Source organism: Trichoplusia ni, chromosome 2 (genome assembly GCF_003590095.1).
Source record: "Trichoplusia ni isolate ovarian cell line Hi5 chromosome 2, tn1, whole genome shotgun sequence".
NCBI classification, from domain to species: domain Eukaryota; kingdom Metazoa; phylum Arthropoda; class Insecta; order Lepidoptera; family Noctuidae; genus Trichoplusia; species Trichoplusia ni.
Window position 1 is genome coordinate 11177844 of NC_039479.1, and position 18474 is coordinate 11196317.

The 18474-nt window shown below is 33.3% G+C and overlaps 1 protein-coding gene across 1 annotated transcript in view; it reads right to left on the reverse strand.

Moving 5' to 3' along the window:
- The window catches only part of LOC113507114 (nose resistant to fluoxetine protein 6), a 39716-nt gene extending 30623 nt beyond the window's left edge, over positions 1 to 9093 (reverse strand). Inside the window, exon 1 of the mRNA XM_026889976.1 lies at positions 8722 to 9093. Coding sequence (XP_026745777.1) covers positions 8722 to 9022 — 301 coding nt within the window. The 5' untranslated portion in view covers positions 9023 to 9093. The remainder of the gene's footprint in view (positions 1 to 8721) is intronic.
- Positions 9094 to 18474: the final 9381 nt, after the last annotated feature.

The window sequence follows — 18474 nt, forward strand, 5'->3', positions numbered from 1 at the left end:
GATTTACTTGCGCCTTGAACGGATTTACGTAGTGCCTGATTTTCGTAAATATTTTAGTAAGCAGAATGAATGGAGTTTGAAGAAAATCTTTGCGAGTTAGTTTTATTGTCCCTTTTCAGTAGCGCAACGTTTTATAACTCTGTAAGGTTGTTTTCTTCAATGGTGGTTTAAAAATCATTCTACAAATCTATCTCAAAATCAACAAGAGCATTTTCTTATTTAACTGAAGATCGAAGTAACAAAATCCTATGAGTACCGGAAAAAAATATATCAGAACCTTAGCCATCTAGACTCATTATAGTAACAAACAGCTATGCACGTTAAAGACACACACATTAAAACATCACTAACAAAAATAACAAATATACAAATAAAATACTAAGTGCAACAAGCTTCCTTGTTTATAAGGAATCCTCGTGACTGCTTAATTATAATCGTAAACATGCAATCTATCCTTACATTTCTGCATTCAAGAATAAATGCACCTGACTTGACAAGCCAATATTTGCTTGTTTGTTTCTCGTCGTGATTGAAGCAGAACTGCGGGAAAACGTAAGCACGTGTTCGATCACACGTGGATTTCTTTAATCTAGTAATAAAATGTGTGAATTTTTAAGTAAATATAATTGTCGATTTGTTTGATTTTGTTATAGTTCTTTGTAAATATTGGAATTGTTCGCGTCTGCAGTTCAGTGTCAATTGTATTGATGTTGATAATCCTTGTTTTATTAGGTATGGTAAAGTGGACAGTGGATTCTGAAGTGTTTTTGTGCTTCAGGGAAGAATTGTTAAGTTGTCTTGATAGTACCTACCAGAATAAGAAGCATTGACTGCACGGATAGGCGAGTGTTATAGCTCACCACGCCAAACGCATTGTGAGACGTGTTGCGGGCTCAATCCCCGCGTTGATCAAGGAATTGTTGCAGGAATACTTATTCAGGGTCTGGGACTTTTTAAGCATGTTACATAATTGTTTACGAAACCCCCCCGAAATAAGGACCTAATTTCTTAACCTGGAGTGAATACTTTTTCAGACTCTGGGTCTTTTTCAGCATATTACATTAATGTTTACGAAACCCCCCCGAAATAAGGACCTAATTTCTTAACCTGGAGTGAATACTTTTTCAGACTCTGGGTCTTTTTCAGCATGTTACATAAATGTTTACGAAACACCCGCGAAATAAGTACCTGATTTCTTAGTCTTAAGTAGATTACATTAAAAAAAAAGCAATATAATTAGGAAGATCCACAGAGCGATTGTTTTTTTTTATATATTTATAATAAAAAAATGTTTTGGACATGTTTGCCTTTGTAATATAAATATTACAGTAATATTATATTCTTATAATAATAAAGCACGTACATTTTATTATTAGTCTTAACATCCCTCGTTAGGCCCTAAGAGTTGTGTGCGATTTTAATCTGCTACTAATTTGCATTCGACTGTTTTAAATTTTAAACATAGTGGCTATTTTTGTAAACATTGCGCAAGAACTTCTGAATAAGTCTATTGTTTCCTTTGATATTAATGTAACTATATCTTAAACTCTATATCATAAAATGTATTGGAAATAGTAAGTGAATATAGGAAAAGATTTTTAGACCTACCGTACGACTTTTGACCAGCTGATGATATTTTGTAAATATATATAAATGTTATTTATTTTAGATACTAGAAGCAGTAAAAATTTAGTCGTGTATCTAGCTGTATGTCTCTCAATAACCTGAAGTTTAATAATTATCATCACAGTAATAATGTATGTTTTTTACATCTACTTGCTCAAACGGCTTAACCAATTTAAATGAAATTTCGTATGGATTTTAGATTTAAATTAACACACACTGTTTGTTTTCAGATCTTTTCATCTATAGCCGATATCCAAGCGGACCCTCGTGAAAAAGCTAGTTATATGTAAAGGTATTGTGTAACGGTTATTCGCATCGAGCGCTGCATTTGGGCGGTTTTTATCCAAGTTTTACCTTATGAAGTGTTTTGTAGGCGATGTGCGCATGAGCACGACAGCTGACTACTGATCAAGAGCTGAGTCAATGACATTGTGATCTAATCTTATTTAACGTCTTAAAAAGGATGCTTCGTTGTTATTATATATTGCGTATCCCTACTAATATTATAAACTAGCTGTTGCCCGCGACTTCGTCCCCGTGGGTAGAAGAGATAAGTTATGATTTACATATACCTGCCCTGATTTTTTTCACATTTTCCATTGTATCTTCGCTCTTATTAGTCGCTAAATGATGGTTTATAGCCTAAAGCCTTCCTCGATGAATGGTCTATTCAACACAAAAATATTTTTTCAATTTGGACCAGTAGTTCCTGAGATTAGCGCGTTCAAACAAACAAACAAACTCTTCAGCTTTATATATTAGTATAGATATAGATTTTAATGTTTGTTTGTTACGCTGTTACTCGAAAACTACTAAACCGATCATCATGAAACTTTGTATTTTTTTTTCACTGGCTTTCATAATTGTTAGAAACAAACTATTGGGTTAAAATTAAATGTCCCTCGGTATCAAACACAATCGCTTGTTTTGACGTAAACATTTACATTAACTACTCTTATATTTAAACTTTCGCGTTGCATAAAACCGGAATACATTTTTTAGATAAATATTCAAACTTAAATATTACGTTTCATTGAAAAGGAGATATGCTATTAAATCTTCTACACAAGGTCAGGTCACTTGGGTCAGTAAATAAATAAAAATATGAATACACACAGACAAGTTAAAGGGCATGACTTTGAAAAATCGTGAACGAATCAATTGAATTTTTAAATTAATTGCAATCATTATTCTTAAGCCTATAAGGCAATCATTCCGCGTCGAACTATAAATTACGGTTCTAGCTACTATTTGTTTTAAATTTAAGTATTTTAACTGGTTTTTAAAATCGTAAAATCATATAATTTATAATTATCAGTTATAAGAGATGAAGATTTTTTTTTTTGAGATGATTGCCGTATAATAAAACTTATCATAAAATAGTTAGCTTCACTGCATGACAATTAATATGACGAATATTTAAAACCTTTGAACATGGAATCCCCTATTCCTTTTCTAAATTTGAAAACACCGGTTAATTCAATCTTTTAATGGTAATATCTAAAACTTTGTTTACTAAAATCCGAATAGGTTTTAATACCACTAATTATAGTCTCGTCTGAATAACAAACGCGTGTTAATACACGGTTATTCTTTTAACGCTATTTCCGTATAAAACCTGGTAATTATGATGGCTATAATCATTAGTTAATATAGGGAGATAGGTAATCTAAATCATTTTGTCAGTTAATCTGTGACATCAGATCTTGAATCTGATTTGTTTAATTGTTCGTGGCTGGGGAAGGCCCGCGGAGATTGATAATACAACAATTGCTTGTACATAGAGTGCCAGATGGTATATTAGTATAAATCGTGGCCAAAGCAAGACAAAAGAAGATCTCTTTTGATGATGAAAGATCCTTGTCGTTCTAGAGCCCGAGGTGTTAAAAACTAAAATATATATTCGGATCTGGATAATCACGCATCTGCTGAATGCCTGAGACGTTGAAGGTCGGTTCTCAGTCAGTCAGTAAGAGTCTGATACCCGCTTCTTTACTTGAGGAGGGGAGTGTACATGAGGATTTCCCTAAAATTACATGAAAAGGCCCATTGAAAAGAATAAACAACTACTACACCTGATGTGGAGATTATGACTTCGATTATGATGTCGTCAAAAAAAAAACAAAGCTAGTTCGATAGGTATTTGCATATTTTTGTGTATTATGCAAACAAGCTTAACTAAAGTTAGTAACGGTTTCTTGATATTTAACAGCTTTTATAGCCCAAGTCGACTCTGTCCCTAGCAACTGAAACTATTTAATAATGTTTAGTTAATATTGAAAACTAGTCCCAAAATCCCCTGTTAGATAAATTTATCGATAATGATTTTATTATTCAAATAAAATTAATTTTAAATCTATTTTTACTTTATCGGTAAATAGATTACATCAGGTTTTGTTCTAACGGTATCTGTGGTCATTGAACTGTAGAAATGATTACTAAGATTCTACATAATTTAATGCATTGCATAATTATGGACACTTTATGTCTATGTTTTGTGTGCGATAACATTATGAAATATTTGATTTTCAGTTTTTATAATGAAATGGAAGTTATACTATATGTTATTACTATAGTTTTAAAAGATAAACATGTCTTTGGTCACAATATTTTCTATCTGAAACTCGAACTATACATATATATTACAAAGCGAGATGTGTCGTTAAGATCTGGTTTTATTGTCAGTTAAGCGTACCGAAATTAAATAAAATATCTCCGTTTTAATTATTCATTGCTCTTTAATTATTAATTATTAGATTTCTTAGCAAAACTGTTAAGCAAAAACGTATGCAAAATTTAATTGACGCAATATTTTCTTGGTTATCAATTTTCCTTTTTATTTTTATTTTAACACTACTCTTAGCATTCGAATTATATACTCCTTGATGATTTCAATACAAATAGTTTTTTGGTCAATTCATAGATTTAACGTTTGTATTAAACAAATTTGTAAACTTGATCACTTCATAAAAAACTTACTGAATAAGTTTTTAAAAGAAATATGGATATGTTTAATACAAAACAATATTTGACGTCTTTAAAGCTTGTTATGTAAATTAATAGATGGGCAGGTGTGCATAATTTTTTTATAAGTTCGATATATTTTGACTATTACGTAATAAATATTGGCGTTTGGTAGATTATTATAGGCAATTTATTTGCGAATGTGTAAGTAAGGATAGTTTGTCGTCGCAATATGTGAATACCTTTTTAATTTAAACAGAGCATTGACTTTTTTAGCATATACCAGGTTTGTCACAAATTCTTTGTATGCGCGTACTAGTATTGAATCAATATTTTATTTTTGTAATATTTTATTTCTTGCCTTGTCTATTCCATGCAATATACAAGGCAAGACTTATACTTGAAAAAATCAGGAACTATTAAAACAAAGCAATGTAGGATATTATGAAGACATCAAAAAGAAGGTATATAGTACAGTTCCTCCTGTGTTGTTCATGCATGTTGATCATGCTAAATCAAAATATTGTTCTATCTTAACATATGAAGATTGTTTATAAAATATTCATAATTCATAGTAACTACGTTATTTTGCGTGTTCTCAAACTAAATCTGGTTTCAATAAATCACCACATTTGAATATATTATAAAGCGAGATGTGTCGTTAAGATCTGGTTTTATTGTCAGTTAAGCGTACCGAAATTAAATAAAATATCTCCGTTTTGATTATTCATTGTTTTTTAATTATTAATTATTAGATTCTTAGCAAAACTGTTAAGGACCACCGTATGCAAAATTTTAACGCGGTATTTTTTGTTTCCTTATCAATTTTCCTTTTTATTTTGAAAGCATTAAAAATTACTCTTTAATAGACAATATTTTGAAATTAAATATGAATCAGATGTTAATTTTAATTATCAATAAGGAAATTCTCGTGTCGCGGTGTTTGTAGTTAAATTCCTCGGGAACTTAGCTTTTTTTTTATGCATAGCTCTCAAAATCGAACATCAATTTTTCTTACCTAGAAATTTGATACCCTAGCTTAATATGACAACACAACGTATCCCAGCATACGTTGTGTTGTCATATTAAGCTAGGGTATCCCAGCATACGTTGTGTTGTCATATTAAGCTAGGGTATCAAATTTCTAGTATTTAAATAAAAAAACAATTGAACAATATATGTAGATAGATATCTAAATATGAATCCATACAAACTAGGTACATATTCGCAAAATTACAAATAACCCACATTTTTATGAATGAACCTTACTATTCAGTAATTTGACTAGTTGTTTAAATGTTGCAATATGATACATGTGTTAATAATGTTAATAATAGTTTTGAAATTAATTCAGGTCATAACATGTTTGCTTAATTTAAAATGTTTAAACAAATGTGTAGTAGTCATTAAATTGTGTAAATCCGTTTCGAATATTTCCTTAAAATGATATTTATAATGTTTCTTAATTTGTTCAAACTTGAGTTAATAATGAGATATTCTTGTGAATAATAAGCATTAACAGTCTGTGAAATGTGCACACAGATTACAAATCACAGAAATAAAAAGAATTGTTTTTTTTTGTTCATTTATTGTTTTTTTTTGTTAAAAGAGAATTGCGAAAAATACTAGAAAGTAAAAATGTGAACCAATGTCTCACAGACTTTTGTTCCGAAATTGATGAGCTACTCGTAACAATGATGACGAGATTATTTTAACGATACATTCATCATTTGAAAACATGTCCAACAAGACATCGAAGTCGTGTTAAAGCGGTCACACTATGTTGCTATGATAGATTCGGTAGTTACATAGTGTATATCTTACTGAATTATCATGAGCATAACCTTTATTAGGGTTCCCAACTCGCTTTTGCTCAACGATCAGGGTTCTTCATATATACGTGTATAAGGAAGTGATTTCCAAAATCTACAAGCTTCAATACAGTAACAAAATTAAAAATACTCCAGCTAATTAGCCCGTTAAGCCGGAATATTTTCTGCATCAACACAAATTCAGGTTTTTGATATTACATTTAAATCAGAAAGTCAATGTCATTTAATAGTAACATGTCTAAAGTAAACTCAAGTAATGCGAGGACAATGTTTTAATGGTCAAAGTGACCACAGTTGGGTGGTGATTGTATGGTCATTAAGTTTTGAGTTTTTGTCAGCCTTTCGGATACAAAAGACCTAACTCTCTTTAAAGGTAACAATTCAGTTATTACACGGGGTAAAAATATTTAATCTAATCATTATCCCTTTAATAAATAAGGCTCCGCTGTCTGTGCTTCTATCCGTCCGTCTGCCCCCAGACTGTATCTCGTGAACCATGATGGTCAGACATTTGAAATTTTCACAACAGATATATTTCAGTTGCCACAGTAGCAACCAATAATAAAGATAAAAATCTCGGTGAAGCAACAGATGGTCATGAACGTGATGGGTAAAAAAATACTTTTGCAAATTTATTAATTTTAGTGAATTTGTAAGGCGCCCCGTTTTTTAGCAGTTCTACGTATTGCACATAAAATAATTACCAATAATGGCAGAATAATATACATACTTACTACTACAACTTGCTCCTGAATGTACCAAATAATATTCGAAAAACCGCATCCAAATTGTTTCAGGCAAACGCGAGATAATCGCGGACACATACATACACAACAAACAAGTCAGACGAGAAGTCGAATGAGAACCTCCTTTTTTGAGTCTGTTTAATACGATTTACCTATTTCACCTTTGACTATGGAATAAGGTAGCAAGTTGCCGATGATTATTTAGGTAAGTGTTGAAGCGGCTATCGCCATACAATACAAACTTATAGAGACGCGGTACATTCTGATGAGTTACCTTGGCTTGTCCACGCAGGGTCAAAGACAACATGAAGTTGTGTTATCTTGACCTCTTAATAGTTTTTGGAATGAATTCGCTAGCCTAGAGTTGTATGTTACCATGTAACGGGTTTGATCTCTGCCTGCCTAGTACAAGGATTTGTGTGGTCTGTACTGCTTGTTTTTAGTCTGAATTGTCTTTGTGTTGAATTAAATACATAATAAAAGGTTTTATTAAGGTTTTTATGAAAGAATAGGAATAGGAATAAATGGTTTAAATTTTGTCCTCTCAAAAATTCACGCTGTACTATGCGGGGATCGAACCCTCGCAACTTGCACGCAGTTTGGCGTTGTGACCTCTTACACTCGGCTATCCATGCAGTCCTAAATTTTAACTGGAGATATAATATAAAAAGAACTGTAAATACCAAGACTTATTTTATACAGTTTTGGGGTGGGTTTCAAAAATAGTGGAGCCGCAAGAAATTCCCTAAAAGACCTTAACCTATTTCAATGAGTAACACAATACCGCGTACCTTGTATTGTTAAATACTTGTAAAGATTGCCAGATTTAGATCGACCTTAATTATTTACGTAAATTAATTTAAGACCGTAATTTGATAAACTGTTGTAGAATCACTTCAATAATATTCGGTTACAAAGGATACTGGATCGGGCACTTCAATGCTCTTTAAATTTAACTTTAAAAATATAAGGGAGCTAAACTTTGTCGATACTATGACCAAACCCATTATTCCTTTCGACGAAATACGAAACTTTAATCCAAAATATTAGGTTTAACTTGCAAAGCTTAAATGATTTGGTTATTCATGAACTTTGAGATCTAAAACAAAAAGTCGTCGAGAATAATGAAATTAAAAATATTTTGCATTTAAAAGTGGAATATAAATGAAAGTAGCAAGAGAAAAATGTATCGAAAAATAATTTCCTTTTAATATGAGAGTAATCAATGTAAAAAGGCCATTAATAAATTACAATCAATGCAAAATAATTTAATTAAACAAAATTATAACGAATTTCGTGCGGATATTTTGCAGCCGGAGTATATTAAATTCGATATTATGATGTTATTATTATTTAATGAATATATTACTGTTTTGTTATTATACGCACTGATACATTTTATACGTGCTTGTTTTATTAAAACTAATTATGAGTGTCAATAAATAAATGAGAAAGGAAGGTTGAAAAATTATGATGATTTTTATCTCTACCCTATTTTTTGAACTTTTATGTTTAGTGTTGACCCGTTTTAATATAAATGAGTAAATATTTACTTTTCATGGCCCACAGCTCCAGCCGGGCCAGGCTGTCCAGGTACAGCTGGCTGTCCCGCCGGCACTGCTCGCTCGTCCCATTCCTGGGCACCACAACCTTAGGGAACCGCTCCCAAATTTCCACAACATTAAAACGTCCACTTTCATCGAAACTTTCATTCTGCGCGGCTAATTTCAATATAGTCCCGTTTAAAATCGAGTCGCTTAATAAACTTTTGTCTGGAAGTGTCAGTTCGATACACTCCCGCGCAGAGACGGTTGCGATCGCAAGGAGCAGAACTGCGCATGCGCGCGCCGCCATGATGTTTCACTGTATGACGGGCGGCGGACAAGACGCGGGTATATCACAAGCGACCCGCCGAACTTGTAACCCTATACAGTTGATCGGACAAAAGCGTTGAGTAATTGATTTTAAATGTATCACCTATTCAGTTGGGTTTTTTAGATTTGTTTTTTTAATTATCACTCAGATTAAGCATATATTAGGCTGTCATAATGTTGATGACGTGTTTTGGTGGGTGTGTTCGTCATTTTGTACCTATTGATGCTGCGTCAGGTGTGACGTCACGATTACATGGACTGCCATTGACAGTAATTTAGTGGGCCAATTTTCTAACTGTATCTAACTTTGTAAAACATTCAGTAATAATCTTACTTGGTGACGCTTAAATTAAGCGAAAATAAATTTTATATAAAGAAAAATATTTATTTGGCAATGACTGAGTAACAAGCAGTGAGATAATTCAGCTGTACTCGTACATTTAATAAGCTGGCACGCCAACGTGTATCCTGGACTTAGTATTTTTATTTTTCATTTGCTTTTCGGGTTCCATACCCATATGGTGAAGACGAAACCCCATTACTAAGGATCTGCTTAATAGCCAGGTTGTACCTACAGAGCCTTAATAGTTGTTATTTTCACAAATGATGTATCTTCTCACGTTTTTATACTCTCATTTTTCTTGTTTGTTTGTTTGTCATTTTGAGGCACTACCCGGCTGAAATTTTCAAGGTAGCTTTAAACCTGATAACAATTCTGAATATTACAACTATAATAAAAACGGTTGGAACGAATTTGAAAAAAATTGAATGGATTAATTGACATCAGATTTTTTTATGCATTAATTATTTGTTACCGCTATATCACTAAACAATAATAGATAAATTAAATGTTAAGTAACGCTGGTGCGATCTTATAACTTGATCTGTTACAAAGTCAACAATTCTATTTCGATGTTTTTTTCTACATTTTATTTTTAAACAACAATTCAATGTAGTGTGTCCGACTCGCACTTGGCCAACAAAATCTTTTTTTTTAAGTTCGGAGAAAAACGTACGGTGCTTCTTGACAAAAAAAAAAGATTTATCATTAAAATTGCATGGGGCAAGGAGGAAGTGTATTAAATTAAGGTTTTAGACATGTATGGACGACCGGTGTTCGATAATGCATTATGCAATATTGTTTTTTTTGGGGGATCACTGAACCTTGTTGTTGGTTTATTCAAGTTTGTCTGAACAAGTTATGAAAAAAGTTGTGTTTTTTTTTAAACGACTCCCGCTTTTCGGAATTGGATCATGGTTGCCGCGGGTTTCAGAATCATGCAATTGACATGCACAAAGACACCCAGACTCATACAAATGCTTGTACTACGCGGGGTTCGATCTGTGGGTTTGGCGTGGTGACCTTAACCACTCAGCTATCCGTTCAGTATAAACTTATTCTGGTCTTAATCTAGGACTGATTTCTAACTTGTTAACCAGTAGATACAATATAAGATTTTAAAGCAGAACTAATGCCTTTTCTTTTTTTTTAAGACTCCCGCGGTAAGGAATTTAATCCTCGTGTCTCTGGGACGTTCACAAACATACAACTCACATGAACAAGGACACCCAACTCAGAACAAGCATTCGTGGATCACACAAACGCTTGTCCTACACGGGGTTCGAACCCGCGACGTCATGCACAATGGGTTTGGTGTGGTGACTTCAACCACTCGGCTATCAGTTATCCGTGGAAAAGAGATGACGCTCTACACCTCGGAGAGTGTTTTCTCACTTCTTGCAAAAGTAACATCGATTTTTATGAACGTATATTACATAATAAATTTGGCATTGATAATATTTGTGATTGATTAGCGTGTGTTATTGAACTTAGGTGTTAAAAATCTCGTAACATTTGTTTATTTAATACCGAAGTAAGTTACGGTTATTTATTTGATTAGCGTTATGTTATTGTAAACAATATAACCTATTTAGTTTTATATTATTGTTTTATTAGGTTATTTAAATGAATGTTGTTTTAATTTTGTTATTTATAGTGTAGAAAATAAAACTTATCTGGAGTAGGATGTTGTTGATAAAATATAGTAATCTATACATATAATAAAATTGTAGAAAAGTGAAAACTGTACATTGAATATTTTTAAAAAAGAATAATTGCCGGGTGGTCTACGAACGATTCCGATGCCGAAAATATGATTTTTAGAATTTTTGTCTGTTTGTCTGTTTGTCTGTTTGTCTGTTTGTCTGTATGTATGTCCGGAAAGATCTCGGAAAGTACTGGATAGATTTGATTCATATTTTCAGAGAATATCAACAAGAGGTCCGGTCAACATACTTTTTACTTATTATCTCGCTTTTCGTTACAGGGGGTGAGCAGGTGCCTTTTATATCTATACACAAATATCAAATTATCTCATAAACTACTGAATATATTTCGTTCAAATTTTGCATGAACCTTATCGTACACATGATACAACAAATATACAAAAACCATAACGCTACTATGCAGGGGGCATGAGCAGTAAAGTTTTAAATTTTTGGACTCACCCGTAACTTCGTGTAATACAATTATGAAGTGTATTTTCACCCCATTGAGTAGTAGGCAGCACGGTCATCAATTTACTCAAAAAACATCACGCTATTTATCTTAAGACTTTTGGCAGAGCAATAATATATTTTTTCGAAAGTAGATCATTTTCACAAAATCAGTCATTTTATTCTCTTTCAAGTCTAATGTAGACCTAGCACGACAATAATTAAAATAAAAGAAACATAAACTATTAATACTTTTATTATTATTATTTTGATGCAAATGTTACTTCGTAATCGGTACATTCTTGAAGCAAAGGAACTCAAATTATTTTTATTTTTATTGGTGTACTAAAATTAGTCCAGTTCAAATGTGGAATGGCGTAATATGATTTTGTATTTATTTACGATAGGAGTACATACCTACGTTTTTAGCTCGGTAATGTTGGCGACGCTACTTCAAGATAAAAGAATTCGTAGTGACACTCAACCCAAAGTTGCATGTAGTTACATTGATCTCATCTATAATTATGCATAACAATAAATAGCTGAACGACACAGTTAATTATATTACCTTGGTTCATCTGTTACAACTAGCAACAAAAATATAAACTTTCAAACAAAAAAAAGCCTTTCAAACAATGAAATAATGTTTTCTTAAATTTGCAACATTACATAGGCCAAAAGTATTTCGGACAGAAAAGCCCAGAAAACTTGCATAAAAACTTCATAATAGGTATGCAATGTGAAAGATCTATAAGACCAAAGCTATGAATTAATAAGAGCGTACGCTAGACGGTTTTTGACATTACGTATCTATTGATAGAACAATGTCTACTGATACCTGGGATTTTTCAATATTTTAACGATTTGATTTGTCTACATCCGCCATTACAGAGACCGCACAAGTGACCGTTCCAAAAATTCCTGTAACGATTTATTGTAATCTCTACTTATTTAAAATTTTCTTCTTTCGTCGCCTGGTAAAAACAGGGGAAGGAACAAGACTGAATGAGTTTTTGAGATCCCTAAGCCGACGAGGATTAGGAACATATTTTTGGAAATTTCCCCAATAAGGCTGATAATAGCGTGTAGCTATCAGCACTTACATCCGTCACACAATGTCTGGAAAATTCATTTTGGCTGTCGGTATCGACAGCGTAACCTCATAACCAACCTCATGTAGTCTTTATTTAAGTTCCATTTATGCAGTAGGGATGACGGTATTTTACTTCAATGATCGTCAGGTAGGTTAACGAATAAAATACGTAATTTTTCTTTGTAAATTGGTACAGTAAATAGAACTCATGCGCATGAAGTCACTTTTATGTTCATATTTTGCTTTGTTGTACCATCCCAAATTACACATATCCTATACTTTAGATTTTTGTCATTGTCAATTTAAAAAAGGGGTGTCTGATAGTTTTTTTTTATTATCACGCTATTTATTTATCAGCAATTTAAAGGCAAATCATGATCAAAACACCAGGGGGGGCAAGATAACACGTTTACCAACTTTTTTATTTTGGATATATTCCAAATGTTTGTGAGGAAGATCAGTTTTAATATTAAGAGGACAAGCAAACATAACGTGTTTCAGGAAACTGTTTATCTGGGCGCAATTTTGCAAAATCTTATATCTTATGACACTATGTAACATCCACAGTTACCGAGCCCGACTCTCACTTCACCAGCTCCGTCCACAAAAATAATTTGACATCTTAGTTATATCGTCAGAAAACATCGTGTGTGAAAATAACAACTGTCTGGTTATCACTGTTCCTCAGAAACAGCCAGGTGACAGACAGACGAACGGACACCGGGGCCTCAGTAATATGGTTCTGGTTTACCTCTTTGGTTACAGTACAATAATAATTTTATGATACCTCATAATCACTATCATAATCCGTCTAACAATTTCAGGTGTAGGCCGGCCAAAGAACAGACGTGCTCGAAAATCATAACTCACCCAATTAGAAAATGGATACCCGCGAAAGTAAAACATTTTTAGCAGAAGTGCTAAGACTGAGTTATACCTTCTGTTATTTTTTCATACTTGCACCCCCCCCCCCATTTTTAAACGGCTCGATTTGTCAAACATGTCTTAACGAACACTCGCACATAATTCACGTTTAAATTAAAATTGTACAATTCGTTCGGAAGCTATGATGTCACAGACAGACAGGCAGGCAGGCAGATATGTCAAAGTTATAAGCCCCTCTTTTTGGGATTAAATAAGAAAAAGTCATTAAAACAGCTGTGAAATATTTGACACCAGGATAGTATCGTAAACGATGAAATGTGTTTGATTCAAACATTTGATAGTCTTTGGGCCGCTCAAGACTCATTATAATTAAGAGAAAAAGCAAGCTTAAAATGTAAAAAAGTGTTTCATTTTCAATATTGCATTACATTTTTGCGATGATAGTTATTATTAAACTTTATAGTTTTTCACATCTTGAAAATCACGCAGACAAAGTCGCGGGCAACAGCTAGTAAATAATAATAAAAACATATACACGTAAAGTAAATATAACTTTGAAAAATTGCCTGCGTTGGGATCGAACCTGCACCTCGTACTTATCAATCCATGAATAGAACAGCAAGGTCACGATGATTATTGATATTTAGTAATATAATGATTTTGTTCACAGAAATAATCCTAGCCTACATTCGTAAAATACGAGATAATTAGTTAAATTTGTATCTAACAGGTGAGTAATGTTCACCATCTAACCTCACTTACCGCATGCCTATAGCAGAAAAGATAAGTTCCTAATAGAAATAAATATTAAAACATTATCAAAATATCCGGTACCACGGAAGTAAAAGAGGCGTATTCAATGTCATCGAGTACTAAAGCCGATTTAGACGAATCGAAAAATGTCGAACAAGTCGCATTACATTGCTGGCTATGATATATCTCTTTTGATACCAAAGCAACGCGGCCCAGCAATGTACTGCAACTTACATGGTATTCCTCGCTTCGTCTGACCTTATAAGCAGTAATGATTAGTCTTATGATTCGACGGTAATTAAAGAAACAATCTCTAAGCGGTTAGAAGCTTGACTGACGAAAAAGGTCGTAAGTCACGTAGGCTGCAGTATAAATAAATTTATTTGAAGAAGTATGCGTTTAATGTATATCCTGAGTAAAATAGAGACCGGGGTAAATAGAGGCGGACTTCAAAAGGGGGTTACTTTTTTGTTTGGTTAAGTTAGCTTACTTTTCAATGGGAACAGTCTTATTATTTATTTAACAGACAATGTAAAGAAAATACTTATAAATTATGATGACCCACAATATATTAGTTTACTCTGAAGATCATTTTTGAATCACTACAAAATCCATTTCTAATTACCCTTCCAGACCTACATATTTATCCCGTTTTACATAATTATTACTTTTGGTATCTGATAGATGGGTATGTGTAATTAAGGATAAATAGAACTTAACTTATCATTATACCACATACATACATTATTACCTATTTTAAATTATAGGTTTAAAATGTATTATTACAGAGGTGTGGTATAACAAAGTTGCCGATTCTCTTTCGAAGTAAGATTATAAAGCAGCGAAGAAATTTTGTCGTTTCAGTAGTGCCTAAAGTTGTATACAAACACTAGGTACTTTCAGACTATTATTATCCTAGGCTGATTTTAAGCAGATCATGTGTTTAGTTAGAACGAGAGAAGGCTGGTGCTTTCAACGGTGGATGAAACGGGTAACCTTAAATGTGAAGGGAGATCAAATACGAATATTCATTGGGCCTACATGATGTTACGCATTAGAATAGAAAATGGGCATTAGAATATAATCTGTCAGAATAATATCCCTCTTCGAAGTGCCGCGACTTTGTCTGGTCAATTTAGTTCATTTTAGCAAATCGTCAGTCAGTGCTCCAGCCTGCGTACTTAGATTGAGCGCACAGTTTCACTATTTCACCGAAGATTCAAAAATGCAATTCATTTCATATGCGTTATTGCAGTATTGCCACCCCTAACCCACTCCAACCAACGAAGCACATTAAAAAAGCCACTGCTATTCCTGGATTTGAATTCGTAAGCTTATTATTCTGGATGTCGGTCGTAGAATGGAGGGTAAAAGCGAAAAGTATTTTAAGGTCAATGTGTCTTTTATAGATAGCCATTTAGAACCGAAGTGGAATCTATATAGGGGTAGTTACGGCACTAGAGCTTAGCGATTATGAGATAGGGATGTACCTCATGTTGAATTGTATCGGAAAAGTACTATGAATTTAATTAAGGTAATTTTCAATTGTTAAATGAAGTTAAAGATTTTGTTTGTGTTGTTTATACAAAGGTGTTACAGAATTATTTTTTTTATTGGTCATCAATTCGTAAAAAAGGAAACGAAAAAGAAATATGCTGACACTAAAATAAATGTCTCAATTGATATATAAAAATGTCATTTTGTGTTTTTTTTTTAATTTTTGATAGCTATATCGCTGTCGTATTCCTTTTTTCAAGTGAGGTACACACCTCTCTGGGTTGGTCAAAATGTTTTGTAAACTTTCAAACAAAACTGTCTTATCATTTGCAAAGATGTCTATTTTCGTAACACAAACAGATATAGTAAGATACTTAACCACTTTAACACAATAATAAAAATAAATTCGCATTCCTTTGATCAAAACCTGCTTTAACTTTCCTACTTTAACCTTTAAAACCTGCTCGCATCATATTGACTACAACTATAATAATATTTTTTAAACATATACTACAGAGCAAAGTCCATAGAACATTCAAATAGGCCCATCAGAATCTATAAATGGCCGAAATTAACTACGTTTAAAAAAACCCAACAACAAATATGATTCATCGATATCGATGTTTTGAAATAACAACACTATTATGTGACCCTAATATTTCTAAGCTTTGTGGGGACAATATAGAGGCTCTCGATATTGCCCGACGCATAAAAATATATTTTTATATCTTATTGATATTAGACAAATTACTTAGAAAGGGCATTCGAGTAATTAAATTAATTTCATCTTGATTTTTAAAGTTCCGTATCTAAAAGGTAAAAACAGAACCTTATTACTGAGGCTCCGCTGTCTGTCCGTGTGTTATTAGGCTGTATCTCATGACCCTGATAATGTGATATGATTGGAATTTTCACAGATGATGTTAATAAAACTCTGAACTTTAAGCGAATTTGATTGTGATATCACGCGAGATTTCAAATCGATGTGTCATTGTAAGTTTTTGATTAGGGCGAAGTTAGCAGTACAAGTCCAAAAAGTAATGAATCTTTCTGATGCATTCGAAAAGTATTTTAATCAATCATGTAAGCAGAGATAAAAATATTGAAAAACGAAAACGACAAGTTCTCACTTAAGATTTAAATATTAACATGATATAAAAACGGTCAGGTGAGAATCGCGTTCGAGACGAGGGTGCCGTACAAAGAAAAAAAAATTGCCCAAAATATTTGGTCACCTGCCTAGTTTTCTGCCACCGTTTTTGGCAAGAGACAATTTCTTTAAATACGCCCATGAAAACGTAAGGGTATTGATGCGTACTGGGTTTCGAATCTACGACGTTTGGCAGTCCAACGGTCACGACTAGGCTATCTATGTTTGTATAAAAACTTGTCCCATGCAGAAATCGAACCTGCGTCTAGCACATTACTAGACTATCAAATAAAACATAGAATTGGAGTTTCATTTACAGCTGTCGTTGTTTTTAGGACATAAATAATAATAATAAATGCGGACAACATCACATACATTGTTCTGAACCCAAAGTAAGTTGCTGAAGCACTTGTGTTATGGAATTCAGATACAACGAAGGTACCACAAACACCCAGACCCGGGACAATGTAGAAATGTGAATTTTTACATTGACCCGACCGGGGATCGAAGCCGGGACCTCAGAACTAGCGACACCTTGAAACCGGTGCGTATGCCACTCGACCACGGAGGTCGTCAAACATACAAAAGGATTCAACATCATCTACGCAGCCTAAATGATATTAAGAAACTAAAAATAAGTAGGTACAGAGGCTAGGATCAACCTCTTTTGTAAAGAATTAGATTACAATACAAGAATGTCTAAGGTCACGCCGCTTCGGATGACAATCGTTAACATTGACCACTCGTCTAGTGAGTTTCGAAAGTTTCAATTAACACTGATAAGTATAGACAATCAGGTATTTTTGTTTACATTTCGAAATATACAAGGTGTTTGAAAAGTCCCTGAGAAGTTTGTTAAATACAATTACTGTTGGAATATTGATATAGAAGTCATTTTTTTTAATAACAATTGAATCATTTAAACCTTTTATTATTTAGGCATACCAAAAATCCTATCACAATTCTCTGTACTAGGGCTCATGGAACCAGTCCACGCGTTTAGATTGTCCCGCAGTTGGCCGTCCACGGCCCCTGACTGATGTGACTTTTCAAAATCATAATCAAAATTCATTTATTCAAATTAACCGCTTCCTAAGTGCTTTTGCTGTGTGAGAAGAAACGGCGCATCAAAATCCCCACTTATGCCCAAAGATCACTTAAAGAAACCACGAAAGGAAGTAGACCAAGTTTTTTATTTCATGCCTGTAAGTGCCTAGTACTTTAAATACGACAGTGGTCTAATCAGACATGCCATTATCAGAAGGAAGTTCCGTGGAGAAGATTAAGTTAGGAGGTTTGTTAGATATAAAGAAAGCAGATTTCCATTGCTCTTTCTGAATGAAATCCATCCAAAGGTTGTCCGTAAAAGATCGTTCTTAGCGATAACACCATTGTGACACCTAATAACTATTTAACTTTGTCGAATCCAAGACCTATGTGGTGTGCAATGAAGAACATATACATATATTTTTTAAAACGACTTCCGCACTAAGGAATTTAATCTTTGTGTCGCGGGGGGTTTCACAAACATACGATTAATATGTACAAAGACGACCAA